The sequence below is a fragment of the Prunus dulcis genome, unplaced genomic scaffold, assembly GCF_902201215.1.
Source record: "Prunus dulcis unplaced genomic scaffold, ALMONDv2, whole genome shotgun sequence".
In the NCBI taxonomy this organism is placed as follows: domain Eukaryota; kingdom Viridiplantae; phylum Streptophyta; class Magnoliopsida; order Rosales; family Rosaceae; genus Prunus; species Prunus dulcis.
This window is the reverse complement of record NW_023010082.1, coordinates 37,015-54,303: the sequence shown is the minus strand read 5'-3', so window position 1 is coordinate 54,303 and position 17,289 is coordinate 37,015. Positions and strand designations below refer to the sequence as shown.

At 36.6% G+C, this 17,289-nt stretch overlaps 3 protein-coding genes across 3 annotated transcripts; all 3 read right to left on the bottom strand.

Moving 5' to 3' along the window:
• Positions 1–214: 214 nt before the first annotated feature.
• On the bottom strand, positions 215–2,598 carry LOC117612823 (GDSL esterase/lipase EXL3-like). The gene is made up of 5 exons (XM_034341464.1): positions 2,203–2,598; positions 1,388–1,518; positions 1,053–1,286; positions 692–947; positions 215–559 (listed from the first exon to the last, which is right to left on the bottom strand). The coding sequence occupies exons 1-5, from the start codon at positions 2,510–2,512 to the stop codon at positions 366–368; spliced, it is 1,125 nt and encodes a 374-aa protein (XP_034197355.1). The 5' UTR covers positions 2,513–2,598; the 3' UTR covers positions 215–365.
• A 3,158-nt stretch (positions 2,599–5,756) lies between these two features.
• LOC117612822 (GDSL esterase/lipase EXL3-like) lies at positions 5,757–8,235 on the bottom strand. The gene is made up of 5 exons (XM_034341463.1): positions 7,754–8,235; positions 6,846–6,976; positions 6,521–6,754; positions 6,130–6,385; positions 5,757–6,026 (listed from the first exon to the last, which is right to left on the bottom strand). The coding sequence occupies exons 1-5, from the start codon at positions 8,070–8,072 to the stop codon at positions 5,827–5,829; spliced, it is 1,140 nt and encodes a 379-aa protein (XP_034197354.1). The 5' UTR covers positions 8,073–8,235; the 3' UTR covers positions 5,757–5,826.
• A 2,972-nt stretch (positions 8,236–11,207) lies between these two features.
• LOC117612821 (protein FREE1-like) lies at positions 11,208–16,711 on the bottom strand. Its single transcript, XM_034341462.1, has 10 exons — positions 15,656–16,711; positions 14,690–14,776; positions 14,465–14,596; positions 13,760–13,891; positions 13,512–13,577; positions 13,318–13,428; positions 12,349–12,441; positions 12,109–12,142; positions 11,827–11,897; positions 11,208–11,599 (listed from the first exon to the last, which is right to left on the bottom strand). The coding sequence occupies exons 1-10, from the start codon at positions 16,571–16,573 to the stop codon at positions 11,522–11,524; spliced, it is 1,722 nt and encodes a 573-aa protein (XP_034197353.1). The 5' UTR covers positions 16,574–16,711; the 3' UTR covers positions 11,208–11,521.
• Positions 16,712–17,289: the final 578 nt, after the last annotated feature.

Genomic DNA, 17,289 nt, shown 5'->3' with positions numbered 1-17,289 from the left:
AATAGATACAGTAATCAATTAGGATAGTATCTCCTAATTATACAATGATTTGTCAACTATATAGAATAGGAAAGTAAATCCCTTAATTAATCAAGGAAATAAATCTCCTTAATTAATTAGGAGGCTTACGTCAACAAATTCAAAACAAGGAAGGAAATCTGTAATATATTATAATAAGCTTTCAATAATTATTGTATAATCAGTGCTCCAAATGAATCATGTCCGTAATTTGGTACAATTTCCCTGAGACTGAGAGTAACCAAAAAGGCCTTTGCAGAGATTTATTCCATTGGATTTGGAGGATCATGAGCTCTCTGCAAATAATTAAATAAAATGATATATAAATTAATGAGTTGATTTGTCTCTCACGCCAAGCGGTAGATGTATTTAGTCATGAGTTCCTTGACAATGATTTTGTATGCGGCTTCACTGGGATGGTAACTGTCCCAAAACACATAATTAGAGTCATCAGTACAAGTTTCAGGCTCGAATTCATTGCAAAGTATGGACACCTCCAGCTTCCCACTCCCGCAACACCCTTTATCCGCAATTTCAAAGCCTGCATGGGCATGCACAAAATAAGTAATTAAAAAATACCAAATTAATAAGTAATAATTAACACTAGACTTGAATCTATAATTTAATTAAGCCTTGAATTAATGAATTAATTTATAAGTTTAGGGTAAGTTACCGTAATTAGTAGGGTTGATGATGAGATCGAGCAGAGGGTTGTAGATGTCAACATATACCAGGTTTGAGTTGGGTAGGTTTTTGTTGAGGTCATCCAGCTCTGCCGAGAGTTTGGAGTTGAACAACATGGCTGCTTGGTTGGGTTTCTCTACACAATCTCTTAGTATGCCTCCTCCCAAAGTCCTCTGGGATGGCAAACATCCAATAGGGGGTGCGCTGAAAACACCAATTCTCCGTGCCCCCAATGCATACAACCCCTTTTCACAACGCAAGAAATCAAACAAATCAAAATTACAAGCTTTGGCAGAGATTCGTATTATATGGTTTTGACATCGATCGGATTTAATATGTTTTAAAGTGACCTTAAGGAAATCAGAAGCGTGATCGAGCATGAGGTCGGTGTAAGAAGGCACATCATACTCCAATTTCCTAATGCCAGTAACAAAGTAGGTATTGGCAAGATCGTTGCTGCTTGATACCACGAAAAAGAGACTGTTAGCCAAGATGGAGTTTGCTCTATCTTCTCCCGCAATTCCTTTCAGCTTTCCTATGTATTCTTCAAATTGCAGCAATTGATCGGATAGTGGTGTAACTGCCTGTTTAAGTTTAACCAAATAAAAAAACAAGTGCCAAAGAACAAGTTAAGTGAAAATGAAATTGATTAGCAAGCATAATCAACTAATGCAAGTCGTTTTACCACAACTTTTGCTGTCATAGGGTCATATCCTGTGGCACCCACAGCGAAGCTGACACCCGTAAGCAGATCATTCCGCGCTAGGTTTGGATCCAAATAGGCTGGCAAGAGCTCCTTAATACCCAATTCCTCCGCTGAAAAAAAAAAAAAAAAATGGAAGATAAAAAAGACAAAATGGAAGTATAATGAATCAAACTTGCATTATGATGAAGATTGAAGAACAACTCTAGTGCCACAATAGTCACAAAACTAAAGGACCATATTATTTAATTTGTTGCATACAGAATGTTTTTCTTTTTTATTTTCCCTATTGGACTGAGAAAGTTGACGGGAGGCCCAGACAATACCAATCAAACCATGGGCTTTAACAACGATGGACAGCCCAGTCTCCCGAATTCTTTTTCCCTACGTACATCAACGCCCCAGAAATGGCCAAGTATTGCCTTCACTTTTCTAGTCATTTTCTATGCGTTGTCCATAGGCAGCAACATAACCAAAAAAAACTATAATTAAGATTTGGACAACTGGCGACGTACACAAAAGAAGAGATTTGACAACTCGGAGACTAGGGGACGTTAATAAGATTAAATATGATGGTAACTGATTTGCCAGTTGACAACCAACCAAATATCCATTGAAATCTTTCTGGCAAGTTGCAACAAAGGAAAGACTTTGCTAGATCTTTCTGGTAACTAATTAAACTGATGGTCAAATGAGTGGATGACCAATTGACCACGAGAATGAGAGTGAAAAAGAAAGAGAAAGAGAAAGAGAAAGAGAAAGAGAGATTATTGATGCAGCAGCGAAAGATGCACAACCTATGAAGTCAGAGGGAACCTTTCCATTGGAATATCTGCCAGTGGGTATGCCTCCCTGGAAATCCCTGCCATATGGAGGGAAATTGCAGCGAGCTGGTGTTTTGAGATTGTCGTTATTGTTGCCTGTATCAACGATCGAATCTCCAAACATAAACACAGCTGGAATTGTAACATTGGCAGCCGCTAGCAGCTTAACCTCTAAACCACCACCTCTTCCTCCTCCACCTGCCGCTTCTGTCGTCATTAATAGTAATACCATTACCGTACTAGAAGAAACAAACAACGTCGTCATTAATAATATTGTCGTCATCACTGAATACGCCTCTTTCAATTCCAATTGCAATCTCTCTCTTTTTGGGTGGAACTTGTGGGTACGTATAATATTTTCTAGCTAGTTCAAACTAAAGTCTAAACTAAACCAATAAAGGAAAAGGATGAAGAAAGTGAGGCAACTTCTGGGCCCTCCTCGGTTCTGTTTTGTACATGTGTGCATTTGTATATATATACCATCTTCTATTCAACATGCAGTGTCATTTATTCTGACGATCACTATTCCACATCGCGCACCAGACACATCTACATATAGTAGCTGGTACGTAACTAGTAACAGCAAAACAAATGCAACAAAATAAAATAAATATAATCATATTATATAGAATGAATTTTTGAACAACAACCAAAACGCGAAAATTTAAAACGCGAAAAATCTATTCCACACCACACATGTCGGTCCACATAAATTTCCCCATCCACTAACTTCAATGTTCCAGTTCCGGAGATATGAGAGGGTTTAATTATTTAATGGAGTCATCAATCATTTATGGCAATGGCAACCGGACCAGTAATAATATCCAATTATTTTTTAGAGTCCCAACTCATAAAATAATCAAGCAAAATATTAAAAAAAACGAGAAGGAGGACTGAATTGGGGGAGGCTAATTTGCTCAAAGTTGCCCAATAGTCATGCCAAAGCTAAACCATAGGAAGTTTTTCCATCACATCAACTAAAGTTCAGAGTTTGATGCTTGTTAGTTAATCTTCTAATTGCATATAATTATCAGGACAATTATTGGAAAATTGGGTTTGCATAATCACATTTACATTAATTGGACTCGGGGGCAGTTTTTCATGTATATTATAGATCATATACTATATAATGGTGCCAAAATGGGTACAATATCTTCACTGACTAAACATATAAAACAACAGATTTATATTGCAATCGAAAATTAAAATACAAACTACAGCAAACTCATAAAAAGTTCATGTGAATTAAATTAAAACAAAGCACACTCCTAAAAAGTAATAATAGACTAAAACAAACAAAGGAACATGACCACCCCTCCACATATTCTTCAAAAGAGACCCATGACGCCAAACCGACTAAACCCTTAGTGTCGCACTGGCTAAATCCCAACCCACACAAACCGGCAACTTCCATGATTGTACCTTCAAACTATGAACTAGAGCCAAAACCTTGTGTATGTGGACCAAAAGCGACGACTAAATCATAGCAACAATGGTGTTTCGCGGTGGCTGCTTCAACATCAAGTACAAACTAGCATAGCAACCGCTGCTGAACTCGTCAAGGTAAGCTCTTGAACTCAACAATGAGGGTGTGCTTGGGAGCTGCTGTGGGTGGGTGGATGATGGTGGAGGTAAGGTTGGGATTGGGATAGCTATGAATGTCACGTCATTGTTTAACGGAAAACTTGACAGTCAAACTAACTGAAGTATGAAAGTTGTAGTAAAATCAAAGTTCATGTATGAGACTAAGACGAAAAAATAACGTAGTATACCAAAGTTTGAATTTCGAGAAACTTTCGGGTAATAAAGTGAAATTTATCCTATAATAAATACGTAAATATTAATTGAATTGAAGAATTTGTTAAAATAAAAAATATTTAAATAACAAATAATGCTTTTCAAATTGCCAGCGTAGATCAACAAACTTCAATTTAACTTCAATTTATTACTACGTACTGTTGGAAATGCTCTAAAGTTGAAGAATCGATTAAAAGGTGTGTGTGTAGTTGTGAAGCGGAAGAGTTCATTAATATAAATACAAATTTGGGGTAAATGTAAGCAGTTGAGTAAGGCAAATCTTCTGTTGATCAGTACAGTTGATAAAAGTACAGAAGGCCCACCCATTGAATACGAAGCTGAATTCGCAGCAAGTACCTCTGGTTATTACTGTCACTGGTGCGTTGCATGCATTATTGCCCATGTTAATGTTCAAGTTCAAGACAAGACCCAACCGTTCGATTCCTCCAGCTTTATTGTAAGAATTAAAGTTTTTGTCGATTAGCTAAAAAAAGACTGTGCCATATATGGAGTTTTAAAATTTATTTGAAGTCATTTTTTGTTTAGAATAAAAATATCAATAAATACTTTCTTTTCTCTTTTTTTCTTATAAATTTATGATCCTCTGAGTGAGCATATCCTGCCTGCCGTGTGCATGGTTTTCGTGCTGCTGGATGCATCATGCATGAATGCGCAACTCCTTAATCAGCTAAGCCCCTCTTGCTCTTGGCTCTTGTTGATCATGTATAAATTATAATTGGTGTGGAGAATGTACAAGTTAGAACCATACTATTAGTATTAGGAGTTGAGTTGGGACCGCATGTATGTGATTTTTAAAACACTCAACAATTAATATATATATATATATAAAATTTCCTATGCGCACATTCAAACGTTATTATCGTGTGAACGTCATATATTTTATACTACTCCTCGCTGCTTTCCTGCTTGTTTACAATAGCATCCGCCACATGATAATAATATATAGACATCCGAATAAGAGAATCACTATATATATATATATATTATTCATTTCATTCCATGATAATAAATATGCATGCAACAGTGTACTTCATATATCACAATAAACTCATCTCAATAATATTCCATGAGAAACCCGTATCAACCTCACTTCTGTCACCCACTAGAATATATTATACATATATAACCAGTTATTGTTCGCTCGACATCCCTTCGCTTCCCAACTGAATTCAACCAAATTTTTTCTAATCCATGTGACACCTTAAATTTCAAAATTTTAAAGATAGATACAGAAGTGAAGGTGAGCACCGGTGCGAAAACATTCATATGAATTCCTGATATAATTAATGGAAAATGGTATGAATTTTGAATCATTTATATATAGCAACACATGTCATTTAATCATTCAGTGTATGGAAATGAGGGTCGACCAAAAGAAAAGAATTATATTATGGATGGAGTTTTGTCTTTTTGTGGGTCTTCATCGTTAAAAGGAATTGATTGTCGGTCCTGCAAGTCGCGTCCTTGGTAGTAATACATCTACCTAAACCCCCAACCAACTTATCTCTGGCCCTCGGATCTGGCTAAACTCTCTCCACCATAATTGCATAAAATTATATGTGTGGTTGGTTGCAACCTCTTTTTTGCAGGATTTTGTTGATATTGATACGTTGTGGTTGTGATTGTAGCGCATTAATTCAACCCTAAATTATTTCAAAACGGTATTTTAATAGATTATTACTACAATATATTCTCTATTCTTCCAAGAATTAAGAAAATGTAATTCGTAATATGTTATTTATTATATGCTTATTGGAGCATATGAAAATGTAATCAGTTTCAGTTGCCAAGAAGGAAATCGTTTACATATCTTCGGAGTAGTGGAGGAATCAGCACACTGTAGGTCCGTTCCGTAGGATGGTAACTATCCCAAAACACATAATCATTTGCATTTGCGCACGTGGCATCGTACTTGTTGCATAACACTGCTACCTCTATGATCCCAGTTCCACAGCATCCTTTCTCCGCAACTTTAAACCCTGAAATTCATTCATAAATTACTTAATTACCCCAAAATGAGAAAATTAAGATTGATTGATGATCAAATATATATATCCACGTACGCAATTATCGTAGGCTTACCATTCTCGGCAGGATTAAGAATGATATCCAGTAGAGGATTGTAGACATCCACGTAGACCACCCTGCTGTTTGGGAGGGCTGTGTTTAAGGAGTTGAGAGACCGGGAAAGTTTAGCGTTGAATAACTTCGCTGCTTCATTGTATTCTTCGGCGCAGTCTCTTGCTAATCCTCCACCTAATGTTCTTTGTGAAGGCACACATCCTATTGGCGGTGCACTGAACAGACCAATCCTTCTCGCGCCAAGTCCGTACAATTCCTGCCAGTTAAGTTACTAATTATGAACCCTAATTAATAATACAAGTTTAAATATTAATTACATTAAGATTAGATCCAACAAACAACATTATATATATATATATATATATATATATAAAAAAAATATGTTAGGTACCTTGACGAAACTAGACGCGGAGTTGACCATAAGGTCGGTGTAAGCAGGAACATCATACTGGGCTTTTCTTGCGCGAATGGTAAAATAGGTGTTGGCAAGGTCGTCGCTGCCAGCCACCACCAGAAACAGAGCGTTGGATAGAATGAAGTTGGTTCTCTCTTCTCCAACAATGCCTTTAAGCTTCCCTATATACTCCTTGAACATTGACAACTGATCCGACATTGATATAACTGACTGTATTTCATCATAATTAATTGGAGAAGAAATTAAGATTAATAAATATTAGGGTTGTAGTTGTTGTATTATTAGATGCGAACGTACATACCGCTATTTGGGGTGTCATTGGGTCGTATCCCGTGCCACCTGAAGCAAAGCAGACTCCCGTTGCCAGATCTTCAGGCCGTAGACTAGGATCTAAATACGCCGGCAAATACTTTTTGATTCCCAGTTCTTCCACTGCTCATATTTTTCAAAATTCAAAAACCAAGTGTTAGTGTTAATAAGCAAGTAATTTGACAAAAGAAGAAACCAACCATATATATAAATATATCTCAACTAAATAAATCAAATATTATTTTGCTATTTTCTGAATAAAACAAAATTAAACTTCATATAAAATTCTGCAAACTGAATTCAGATAAAAGGTAGCTTTATTAAACATGTGATTGTTTGAAACATGAGCAGCTAGTGAATATACACACACATATATATAAACTTGGAATATTCACACACATATATGCAAAAACTTGGAATTTTGGTTGGAACTCGCTTGGCTCTCTATGCTCTGTACTCCCATGGAGTAGCGAAATTGGTTACTTATCCGCCAAATTTCTTACAGGATGTTTTGTTCATTGATGCTATATAATCTATTTCTAGTTTTATACTTCTTAGGCACGTGTGGTATTCTTTCTTATTCGGGGTTTTTTCATATGAGTTTCTTAATCAGTGCACGCCTAACATGTCCATTATTCCCACTTTCTAATGGAATGAAATATACCTATTGGAAAAAAAAAACCTTGGAATTTTGGTTAGATAACGACAAATTAATTGCTAAATTCTTCACTCATAAATTCTGTAGTTGGCGACAAATGGCAAAATTATTCACTCATATTCTTTCGCTTACATGTATATTATTTGTCATGCATATATATATATATATACACTGTGAGTATATATTGACCGGGAAGAGAGAGAGGGAGAGAGAGATTTAGTAGATAGCTATATACAACAAACCTATGAAGTCAGAGGGCACTTTTCCATTGCCAAATCTGCCTGTTGGCTTGTGTCCCTGGAAATCTCTTCCATAAGGAGAGAAATTGCACTTAATAAGAGACTTAAGATCGTTGTTGTTGCCCGTGTCCATTATAGAATCACCGAACACGATGACCGCTGGAATTGTCTGGCCTGGAGGTAGCTTCACGGCAGCCTCTACTGTAATTGTGGGGTAATGGAAAAGACCAAAAACTACAAGACAAACATATACTATCAGCTGGGACTTAGATTGGGAGGAAGAAGAAGATGAAAACTCCATAAAGAAGAATCCCACTCCCATTATTTTCAGAGGAAGAGAACAAAACAAAGGGAAGATGTGACAACTGTTTGGTCTCACTCACACACATACACACATACACACTCCAGGTGCTTTTATACACATATAGAGTAGACAAGTTGTGAAAATATTGTGCTCTTGCCTTTTTCTAGTCATTGATTGTACACACAAGAGACTTAATCCAAGCTTTTCTTCTTACCAGAAAAAAGATATCCAAGCTGTTTCAAATATAAAAAAGTTGGCGTGACACATTTTCAACTGCAATCATTTCATTTCAATTTGGGTATATTTTACAGTGTCAAGTAGTCCTTTCAGTGATCAATATATATCTATATTGTACAAACATAATAATTTGTAATGAATACATAATTAGACAGACGTTCGGACATTATTATTGTGCAGATACCATGTATCCCTTCTTATTTTTCTTCCCATTTACAATAGCATCCGCACAATAATAACATATAGACATCCGGATGAGAGGATAACTGCATATATATATATATATATAGCTTCCATTGAGAGATCCCTCAAATAAGCTTATTTGAGGGACACCCATTGTAGGCCCCACTCCGGATTGTATTTCACTAATCCAAACTGTCTATTTTGTAGATACTCATTCAAAGATCATCTCTACAAAAAAAATTAGTTGAATCTGATATCATTTGACCACTCAATTAAGTTATTGAAATTTTAGCATTTTCTTAAAGCACCGTGTTCATTGATTTTGTAAGACACAATTGGATGTCGAAACGGTTTTCGATTTGTCTAATTTTTTGTAAAGATGATCTATGAATGAAGACCTAAAAAATAGATGGTTTGGATCATTGGAAAAAAAATTGTAAGATACCCTAAAGGGCGTCCCTCAATAAAAAGAGACTATATATATATATATATATATATATATATATATATATATATATTAAAAAAATGTATTTATGCGGGTACTAGGCAAGAAAAGAAAACTATATATATATGCAAAAATATATATATGCAAAAAATGTATTTATGGGGTACTAGGCAATGAAGAAAACTATTTATATATATTTCTTCATAATTAATAACGTGCTACTGTTTATATATACTAGCCATTAAAATGGGTCTAAGCCATTTGGGAAATCAATAAGTTTAAAATGTGGAAAAGAAACCCACTAGCGATGTATATATGTTCAATATTTCTCAACTTAAAAGAATTGAAAACTGTCATCTATGATTCAATGATCAGCCACATGGGCTCCTGCTCATGTATATCCTTATATCTTACGCTGGAAACTTGTCCCTTGAATGAAGCAAAGATATATATTTTTAGGCATTACAGGTGAGGGAGCGGTGATTGGTCCACAGTTGTTGTTATAATCTTTAAGAAGAACTGGGGCTTCCTTGTGAAATGAAAGCTCGAGACATTATCTTTTAATTAGCACATGAAATGAAAACGTCAACTTTCTGGATCAAGCGGTAAACTTTCAGAACAAACACAAATTGTGATGTTTGCCTGCCCAACGTCATGATTTATATCATTTTAAATTGGTTTGTAATTACGAAGATTGCCAGTAATTAGAAATTAAGTAGAGGTCAACGCATGGAGAGTGTATGTGTTACTTTTGTTGTTGGACGGATTGTAAACAAATACAAAACGCAGTCAGTTTGGTTTAACTACCAGATGATGATATATCTATATACAAAACAAGCCAACTGGGTGTTGCCTTCTGTTATTGAAGGAAGGGTAAGGAAAAACCTACACGCCACGCCCATTTCTTCATCAAATCAAATACAAAACAAAATTAATCTTATTAATCTAGACCTGCCAATGCCATGATGGTGGTGACATCAAGCCTAAATTTATTATAACTTTTCACGGGGACTGAGAAAGATAAGAAAAGCAACAGTGTGCGTGTGTGTGTGTAGGCAGAGGGAGGAGCGAGGGTAAAAGGTACTACTACAGTAGGAGGCTACTTTGAAGGTCACAGACTAGTCCACGTAACAATACCGCTCGAAATTAATTGAAGTGATTAATTCCTCAACGGTTAGCGCGACAGAACCAGAGTTAATTATTATTAATTAATGATTTCAGACTATTATAATCTATCCATCATTCAAAGTAACATCTTTAGATCATTCTGGCTACAGCCTCCTAATATTATTTTATAACATATGAGATTGCTCAGACTTATATTTGAAAGCGATATTGCCTCATTAAGTAAAGGATTGTGCAATAGATTAATAACAACTTGACTTGGCCCGCACCAGCTGTGAGTTTGATCACGTCTCCCGATTGATAGGTGTAAATATGAAGCTGATGGCGGAAAAAATCCAAAAGCAACAGAAACTGTATGATCTGGATTGTATGGTGTAATTGAAAGTGAGCCGTTACTTGATGAAATGCAAATTGCAAGTTGTAAGGTCCTCTTGTAGCTAAAGACATTTTCAAGCCTACTGTAGGTTTGGGAGTTTCATTTCATCTGCATTTTCGCAATTCAATTTCAGATTTTAAATGGGCCCACAAATTTGGCCACGAGCTTCTCGATTAAAGTGGATTTGTATAGTTGTAGCCAGTCGCGGTGTATCGTCTCTCGTCGTTTTCTGCTTGCCTTTACAAGTTTACAGTGCACCCTGACTGATTATTATTATTATTAATGCCGATGCCAAGCCGAAAAGGCCCTTCCAGAAAACCCTAGGAAAACTGCAAAGGCAGAGCAGGCTTTTGACCGGATACCAGTACATTCCTAAATCAATGGATCGCACAGATAAAAACTATTAATATTCAAAGGTCACCTACTTATGTCAATAATTACATTAAAAGATCCTGAATTCCTAACCATATCACATAAATTGCCAAAAAAATAATAAGTGATTGGATTATGACATACAACCTTATCTTAGAAATGAAATTGGCATCCAATACATTTATTTCTTTCCATTTCTTAATATATCTTTATTAACAACATCGAATCGAATGACTGCAAGAAACAATTTACCCCTAGGCACAAAACATGGTAAACCATTTGGAAAAAAACAGCATTCTCTCGTCAAAGCAAGGTCAAACCAAGCTTGAAGAAAAGATATGGCAAAGAAGCCAAAAGAACACATTCCACCAAATTTCACAAAAAATGCAACTCCCCTCACGTATGGAATCACAAATTGAAACTAACTGCGTTGATGAGCCATTTCATATACACAAGGGCCAATTTCACATCATGTATTTGACGTAAAAGGCGTAATTATATAAACATCAATTTACATAAAGGCATGACCCAGTTGATGGGGCTCTCAAATAAATACTTCATATACACGCTAAACAACAGAAAGCAACAGCCATCCGGTCAACAACAAACCAGAAAGACAATGACACAGTAAAAGCTATTCCAAATTATTAGGAAACATACCCAGACCAATAAAATAACCAGCAACTTCAAAGAGAACAATTGAGTGCTGTCATAAAAATCTGTTTTAAATCAATGAGCACTCACAAGAAATGGATTCTGGCAAACCCCACATTCGATGGTCTCCGAACCTGAGCTGGGAACTTGAACCTGCAACAATTCCAGTAATGGAATCAACAACTACATGCAAAAATATGAATATGCACAGTGCACACTAAGACTCTACACATGCTACGAAAAGTGAGATTTAATCTTCAATTCAAACTCATTTGAACTTCTATGTAAAATAAGCTTTAAAAAAACAATATATATTTCAACCTTTAAAATATGATTACTTATAATTTGCATGAGACGCCCTTGAAAATCTAAAATATTACCTGCAAGTGGACCGTGCATGTAGGACAGGCAACCTCTCTCATCCGCCTTCCAGATCCATCAGACTTTGAACCTGACAAATCAACAAGCAAATTAGCAGTGTCTATATGCTTCTAGCTTCTAAAGTACTATTTGAATATTACAAACTGCAGGAAACCCCACTGGTTTATCTAACTGCTCACTTAGCGCGTTGGTCCACAAATAATAACATTAAAAGGAGACTAAAAACTTCTTTTTCATGGCCATATTTTCCACCATCCAATCTTCAAAAGCAAAGAAATTACCTGAGGATTCCTTGCGATTCTTTTCCATCTCCTCCTGTACAGAAAATTAAATTAAAAAAATAAAAACGAAGTGTGAGCGCACACAAGATATAAAAAAAAATGCCTGTACTGATCCAGACTTATTAGATATTCAGCTTACATATTCATAAATTAAAATGACAGTCGGTGCAAACATAATTTGTCAATTAGAAAATGCAGACTCTGTTAGAAGCAAAAAGATGCACACAACACTAAAATCACCTGAAGCTTCTTGGCAAGATCCTCGTGACTCTGCAATCCTGCAGGTTTACTAGATACTTCCTTAGCATTACTCAGCCTCTGAGTCACTTCAGCCTATAAATGATAATGACACTGTAAGGACTCTTCATTTCAAGATAATTATATGATGCAGAAGTTCTGGCATAAGCCAAACTTACTATAAATAAATAAACCTTGGAACAGTAACTCGGACATAAAACCCATTGACCAAATATGAATTGATTGTAAATTTTCCATCCAAGATCCCTTTGCCAACATAAACCAAGACTCTAATAATAATGAATCCAACCAGAGTCACTACAAGGTAAGACATAATCTATGAAACTTCCAAATCACATCCACAGATCATTGACCACTATAGCTTGTCTAAACATTCTTTATCATTTATGTTTTGTTTGACCAAATAGAAAGTCGAAAGGAAAACTCTAACAAAGTGTTCCAAGGTAATGATACAAGCAGTAATGAAGGCACTCCCAAAGAACAGCAAACTCATTCACGTTACTTTTTTTTTCCTATAAAAACACAAACAAAAAGCACCGAAATCTCCACTTCAACAGATCTACGAGACTAACCAAGCTGTTATGTTATTTCCTACAGGGAACAACAATGAAAATGGTGGGAAACTACTTGGTGAATCTAATTATCCAAACATAGTGGGGCAAATACCTGAACAACTGACCTAGTTCCCTGAAAATAAATGAAAATTTTGATCAGAAACTAACATCCTAAGAGGCTAAATCTTCACAGGAACACAATAAAAGAAAATGGAAACCAGACCATTTTGTGTGATATACTCCATAACAACGTGTCAAATAGGATCATTGAATTATATTGAGAAGCAAAACGAAATATAAAATATTAAAATACAAAATGAATCTTAAATCCTCTCCACACCCGCTATGGACTTCCTACTGACGTAGTTGGAATGATGTGATAAGTTCAGAGACGTACCAAGCATCGGTCACAAACTCGAACCTGCGGAGCATTCTCATCAGCAGTTAATGCAATTCTGCCATGGGTACACTTGTCACAGAAAATATCTCCACAGTTCCGGCAGTGATGCTACAATGGAGGAGAAACCGATAAGTTCAAAAGACGCTAGTATGAACAACAAACTCTGAAGATGCCGCCTCAATTAGACATACCTTACGGATAAATGCCCCAAAATCTGTCCCACATGCTGTACATTTTGTAACTGCTTCATCAGGGACCTAAAAAAACAATAATGAAATAAGCAAGAGCAAAAACTCCAAGATCACTTTATTACTTGCTAAAAGAACTCCAACAGCCATTCACTGCATTAAAAGGTGTTCATGGAGTAATATTAAGCACTACCACATTTATGTCATTCTAAAAAGGCGAAAAAGCTTTCAGGAAGATAAGCTAGTATTACCCAATGATCTTTCTCCTCGTTTCCCGGTTTTATAATGTTCATCCAATCAGTTAATCCTTTCTTTCTCTCTGCAGACTGTTCATTTGGCTTTAAAGATTCAGTTGGCTTGATTCTTCCACCCATTTCCTTAAGCTGAATAACAAGAGATAAGTGTAATGTGTCACTAATAATAATCAACAAAACCCATTGATAAGGACAACCATAGTCTCAAGGGCATAAAACATGGGACTATATTATGCCTCTTTCTGAGCTGCAGTAAAAGAAAAGCATATAAAATTATAAAGACAGAATCATCCAATAAAAATATCAGCATATACACACAATAATCTCATCCTTCCATCTTTCAGTATAAGAAGGCCCAACTGGAACTTCCTAACTAATTCTATAAGTTACAAACAGAAGAAAAAGGATTTCATTTTTCGAATTATGAATGCTAGAAACCAACCAGTACAAGACATTGTAAAAATCGGACGTAAATATCCTTAGGCATTGAAGGAACGCATTTGATATTCAGCCACTTATGCACAGAGAACTTATTTTAATGTACTTCAATACCATCATCAATCAAATTATACCAACCTCGTGTATAAGACAGGCCCCATTCAAGGGTAACCTAAAGCTAATTTCTAAGCTCAGTGCTGTCAGTTATGAAGGGGAACCATTATTCTTTTAAAAAGGGGAAAATACAACTCTAAAAAACCCAACCTGTACAGTCGCAGCAGTCACTGTATCCAAAAGGGTGTTGGTGGTGTAACTATTTGACTGCAATCTAATACGTCTTGGCTCAATATCGACAGAGCTCTTTGACCAAAATGCAAATGTAGATGAATCAGTTACCTGTATGAGAAGGGAAGAAACAAATTATTCAGACCTCAAGCCAAATACTAACAGTTCCATACTAGAATCAAAGTGAAACTAGAACAAACTTACTTCACATCTTGTAACGGTCTCGAGGGGATATATTCTCAATGTCCGACTAGTAGCAGGATCAAGCATACGAATACCATCCAAACCAATCTGGAAGATAATTTTTCTATCAACAAAATTTATATAAAAACAAGAAGAAAAATACAAAGGAACTAAACAAGAACAATGGGTGACATCCAAAATACTATCCAGACTTCAAACCAACCTAAGATAATCATTCAGATGAATACCAAAAACAGCATCATGCTTACATTACATGCATATCGAATATAGTAGAGTTCACATAGAAACATATAGAAAATTAGAGAAGTTTAAACTAACAATTCTGGAATCATCTTTTAGACTAAAAAAATTAAAATGTGCATTTTAAATATTAAATTAAATCCACTGAAAAGGAAGTCTCAATGAGTGCTGCTGTCATTTATAAGATAGTAAAACAAGTTATAGAAGATACCATTAAAAATTTAAAAGAAAAAAAGAAGAATGCATCTCCATGTGTATTAAAGCACTTGTAAACGTAAAATTCAAATAACAGGAAGATAATTCAATAATTTATAGTCCCTATTTACCATTTTCTTTAAAGTAACATTTATGCCAAAACATGATTTCTATCTAGTGGTGAAGTTCCAATTACAGTTCTCGCCTAAGGCTATGATCTAATTACTGAAATTCGTAAGCATGGGAAAACAATACGAAACTTCCCACTCCAACCTCTAGTCAAGAACATAACAGGTCTTTGAGACAACGGGGAGACGATAAGGATTAGATCAAAATAAAATTGTGAACATGGGAAAGAAAGAAAGAAATAGGGTGTGTACAATGTGACAATCAACACAGTGGAGATGGTAGAATAATAGCCCAATCAACAAAATAACATAAATAAAAATTTGAAAATTTAATAGTTGTGCTTGTCCTAAGACATGAATTAAATTTCCACTCAAATAGGACAAAGTGCCTCCGTGTTCATACCTGACAAAGAACATCCATGGTGCTCTGTCCTCCACTTTCAGCCAACAGCTTGACCCGGAACTTAAGCACCCCACTCTTCGCGTCTTCTTGAGTATCGGCCTTCGGTACTGCCCGCACGATCTTGCCGGAGCTCACTGATGAGTTCTTCCCAGAAGGGAAACTGATCGACCTGCCGTAGTCATCGAATAAAGACGAGCTTGAAGACTTGGGTGCTGTGCCACGAGCCCCGTATGGCTCCACCTTGTCACCTTGGTAAGCATAAACACCGTCGCCGTACGCTTCATCGCGACCTGAATCATAGCGCTTTCCATATAGATCCGATCCCAAATCTGATCGGGTCCGGTTGTAGCTCCCGTACCTATCATCTAAATAGGAACCCCCAACACCGCCGTGCTCGAATTTCACAGAACTTTCGTAGGGATTTTCATATACAGGCGGGACTGAGGAGGGAGGTTGAGAAAACGGGCCTGAGTAAGCGGACGAATAAGGAGAAGAGGGATTGGAATTATGGTTAGGGATTGCGGGAATTGTCGGTGGCAAAGTGGCATAACTGGGAGCCGATTGATTCTGATCGTATGGCGGATGATACGATTGCTGCTGAGGTGGCGGTTGATAGGGCGCATGGGTCTCAAAGGGAGGGAAAGAAGGTGGTTGAGGTGTGGGATTGAAGGTTTGCAAATTAGGGTTGGAGATTGGAGGAGGGGTATAGGAAGGAGCGGTGGGAGGGGCAGGATCGGGATTCAGAGAATACGGAGGGTAAGATTGGGAATAAAGCGAGTAATCGGAGGTGGTAAAAGGTGGTGCAGAGGCGTAGGGGTTCTGGTGGGGATCGGTGGGGTTAGGAATAGGGTTAGGGTTAGGGTTTTGAAGCGGAGGGTATTGGTAATATGGAGCGGAGGTGTAATCTCCGTGTTGCATCGCTGATTGAGGACGATAGACTGTTTCAGAGAGAGATGGATGACGAGGAGAGGAGGAGGAGGAGGGGAAGCAAAATGTGGCTGTTGTCGCTAGGTTTGGCGAGGAAGCAAACCAAAGAGTAGACTCAAAACGGTCTTGTGTAGCTTTGAATTTGTTAGGGCCTGCTTGGGGTTTTTCTTTTACGTGTTACGATCAGAATCAATCTAGCCCATGCACCGATCTTGTCTACCTTTCAAACCAAATGGACCGATCTTGCCTCTTTGACTAAAACTGAGCCCAGTTGAGCATCAACCTTAGCCCATGTAGCGTGAATTTGCTCATACATTTTATTTGCCCCAAACTTTTCCTTCTTTATTTTATTTTTAAAGTTTCAATTGACAATAGAAACCACCTTTCATTATTCTAAACTCATTTTTCCACCACCCCCTAACTCCAAAGAAATACTAAAAACTTGTTATGTAGTGTATGAGACAACTATTTTCTCTTGTGACAACAACTATGAAGCTTGTGCATGAGTGATGAGCACATGAAATATTTATTAAACACAATTGAGCTTAATAATAATCATTACCGTATCATTAATACTAAAATATATTCTTAAAATAGTGAATATTTTGCAAACCGGTTTATAGCTTTGTGGTAAGAGTATTTGTTGATTGGTGGTCTCATATTTGAACCCAAGTGACACATTGTCCTCCCATGGAGTATAACTCAGT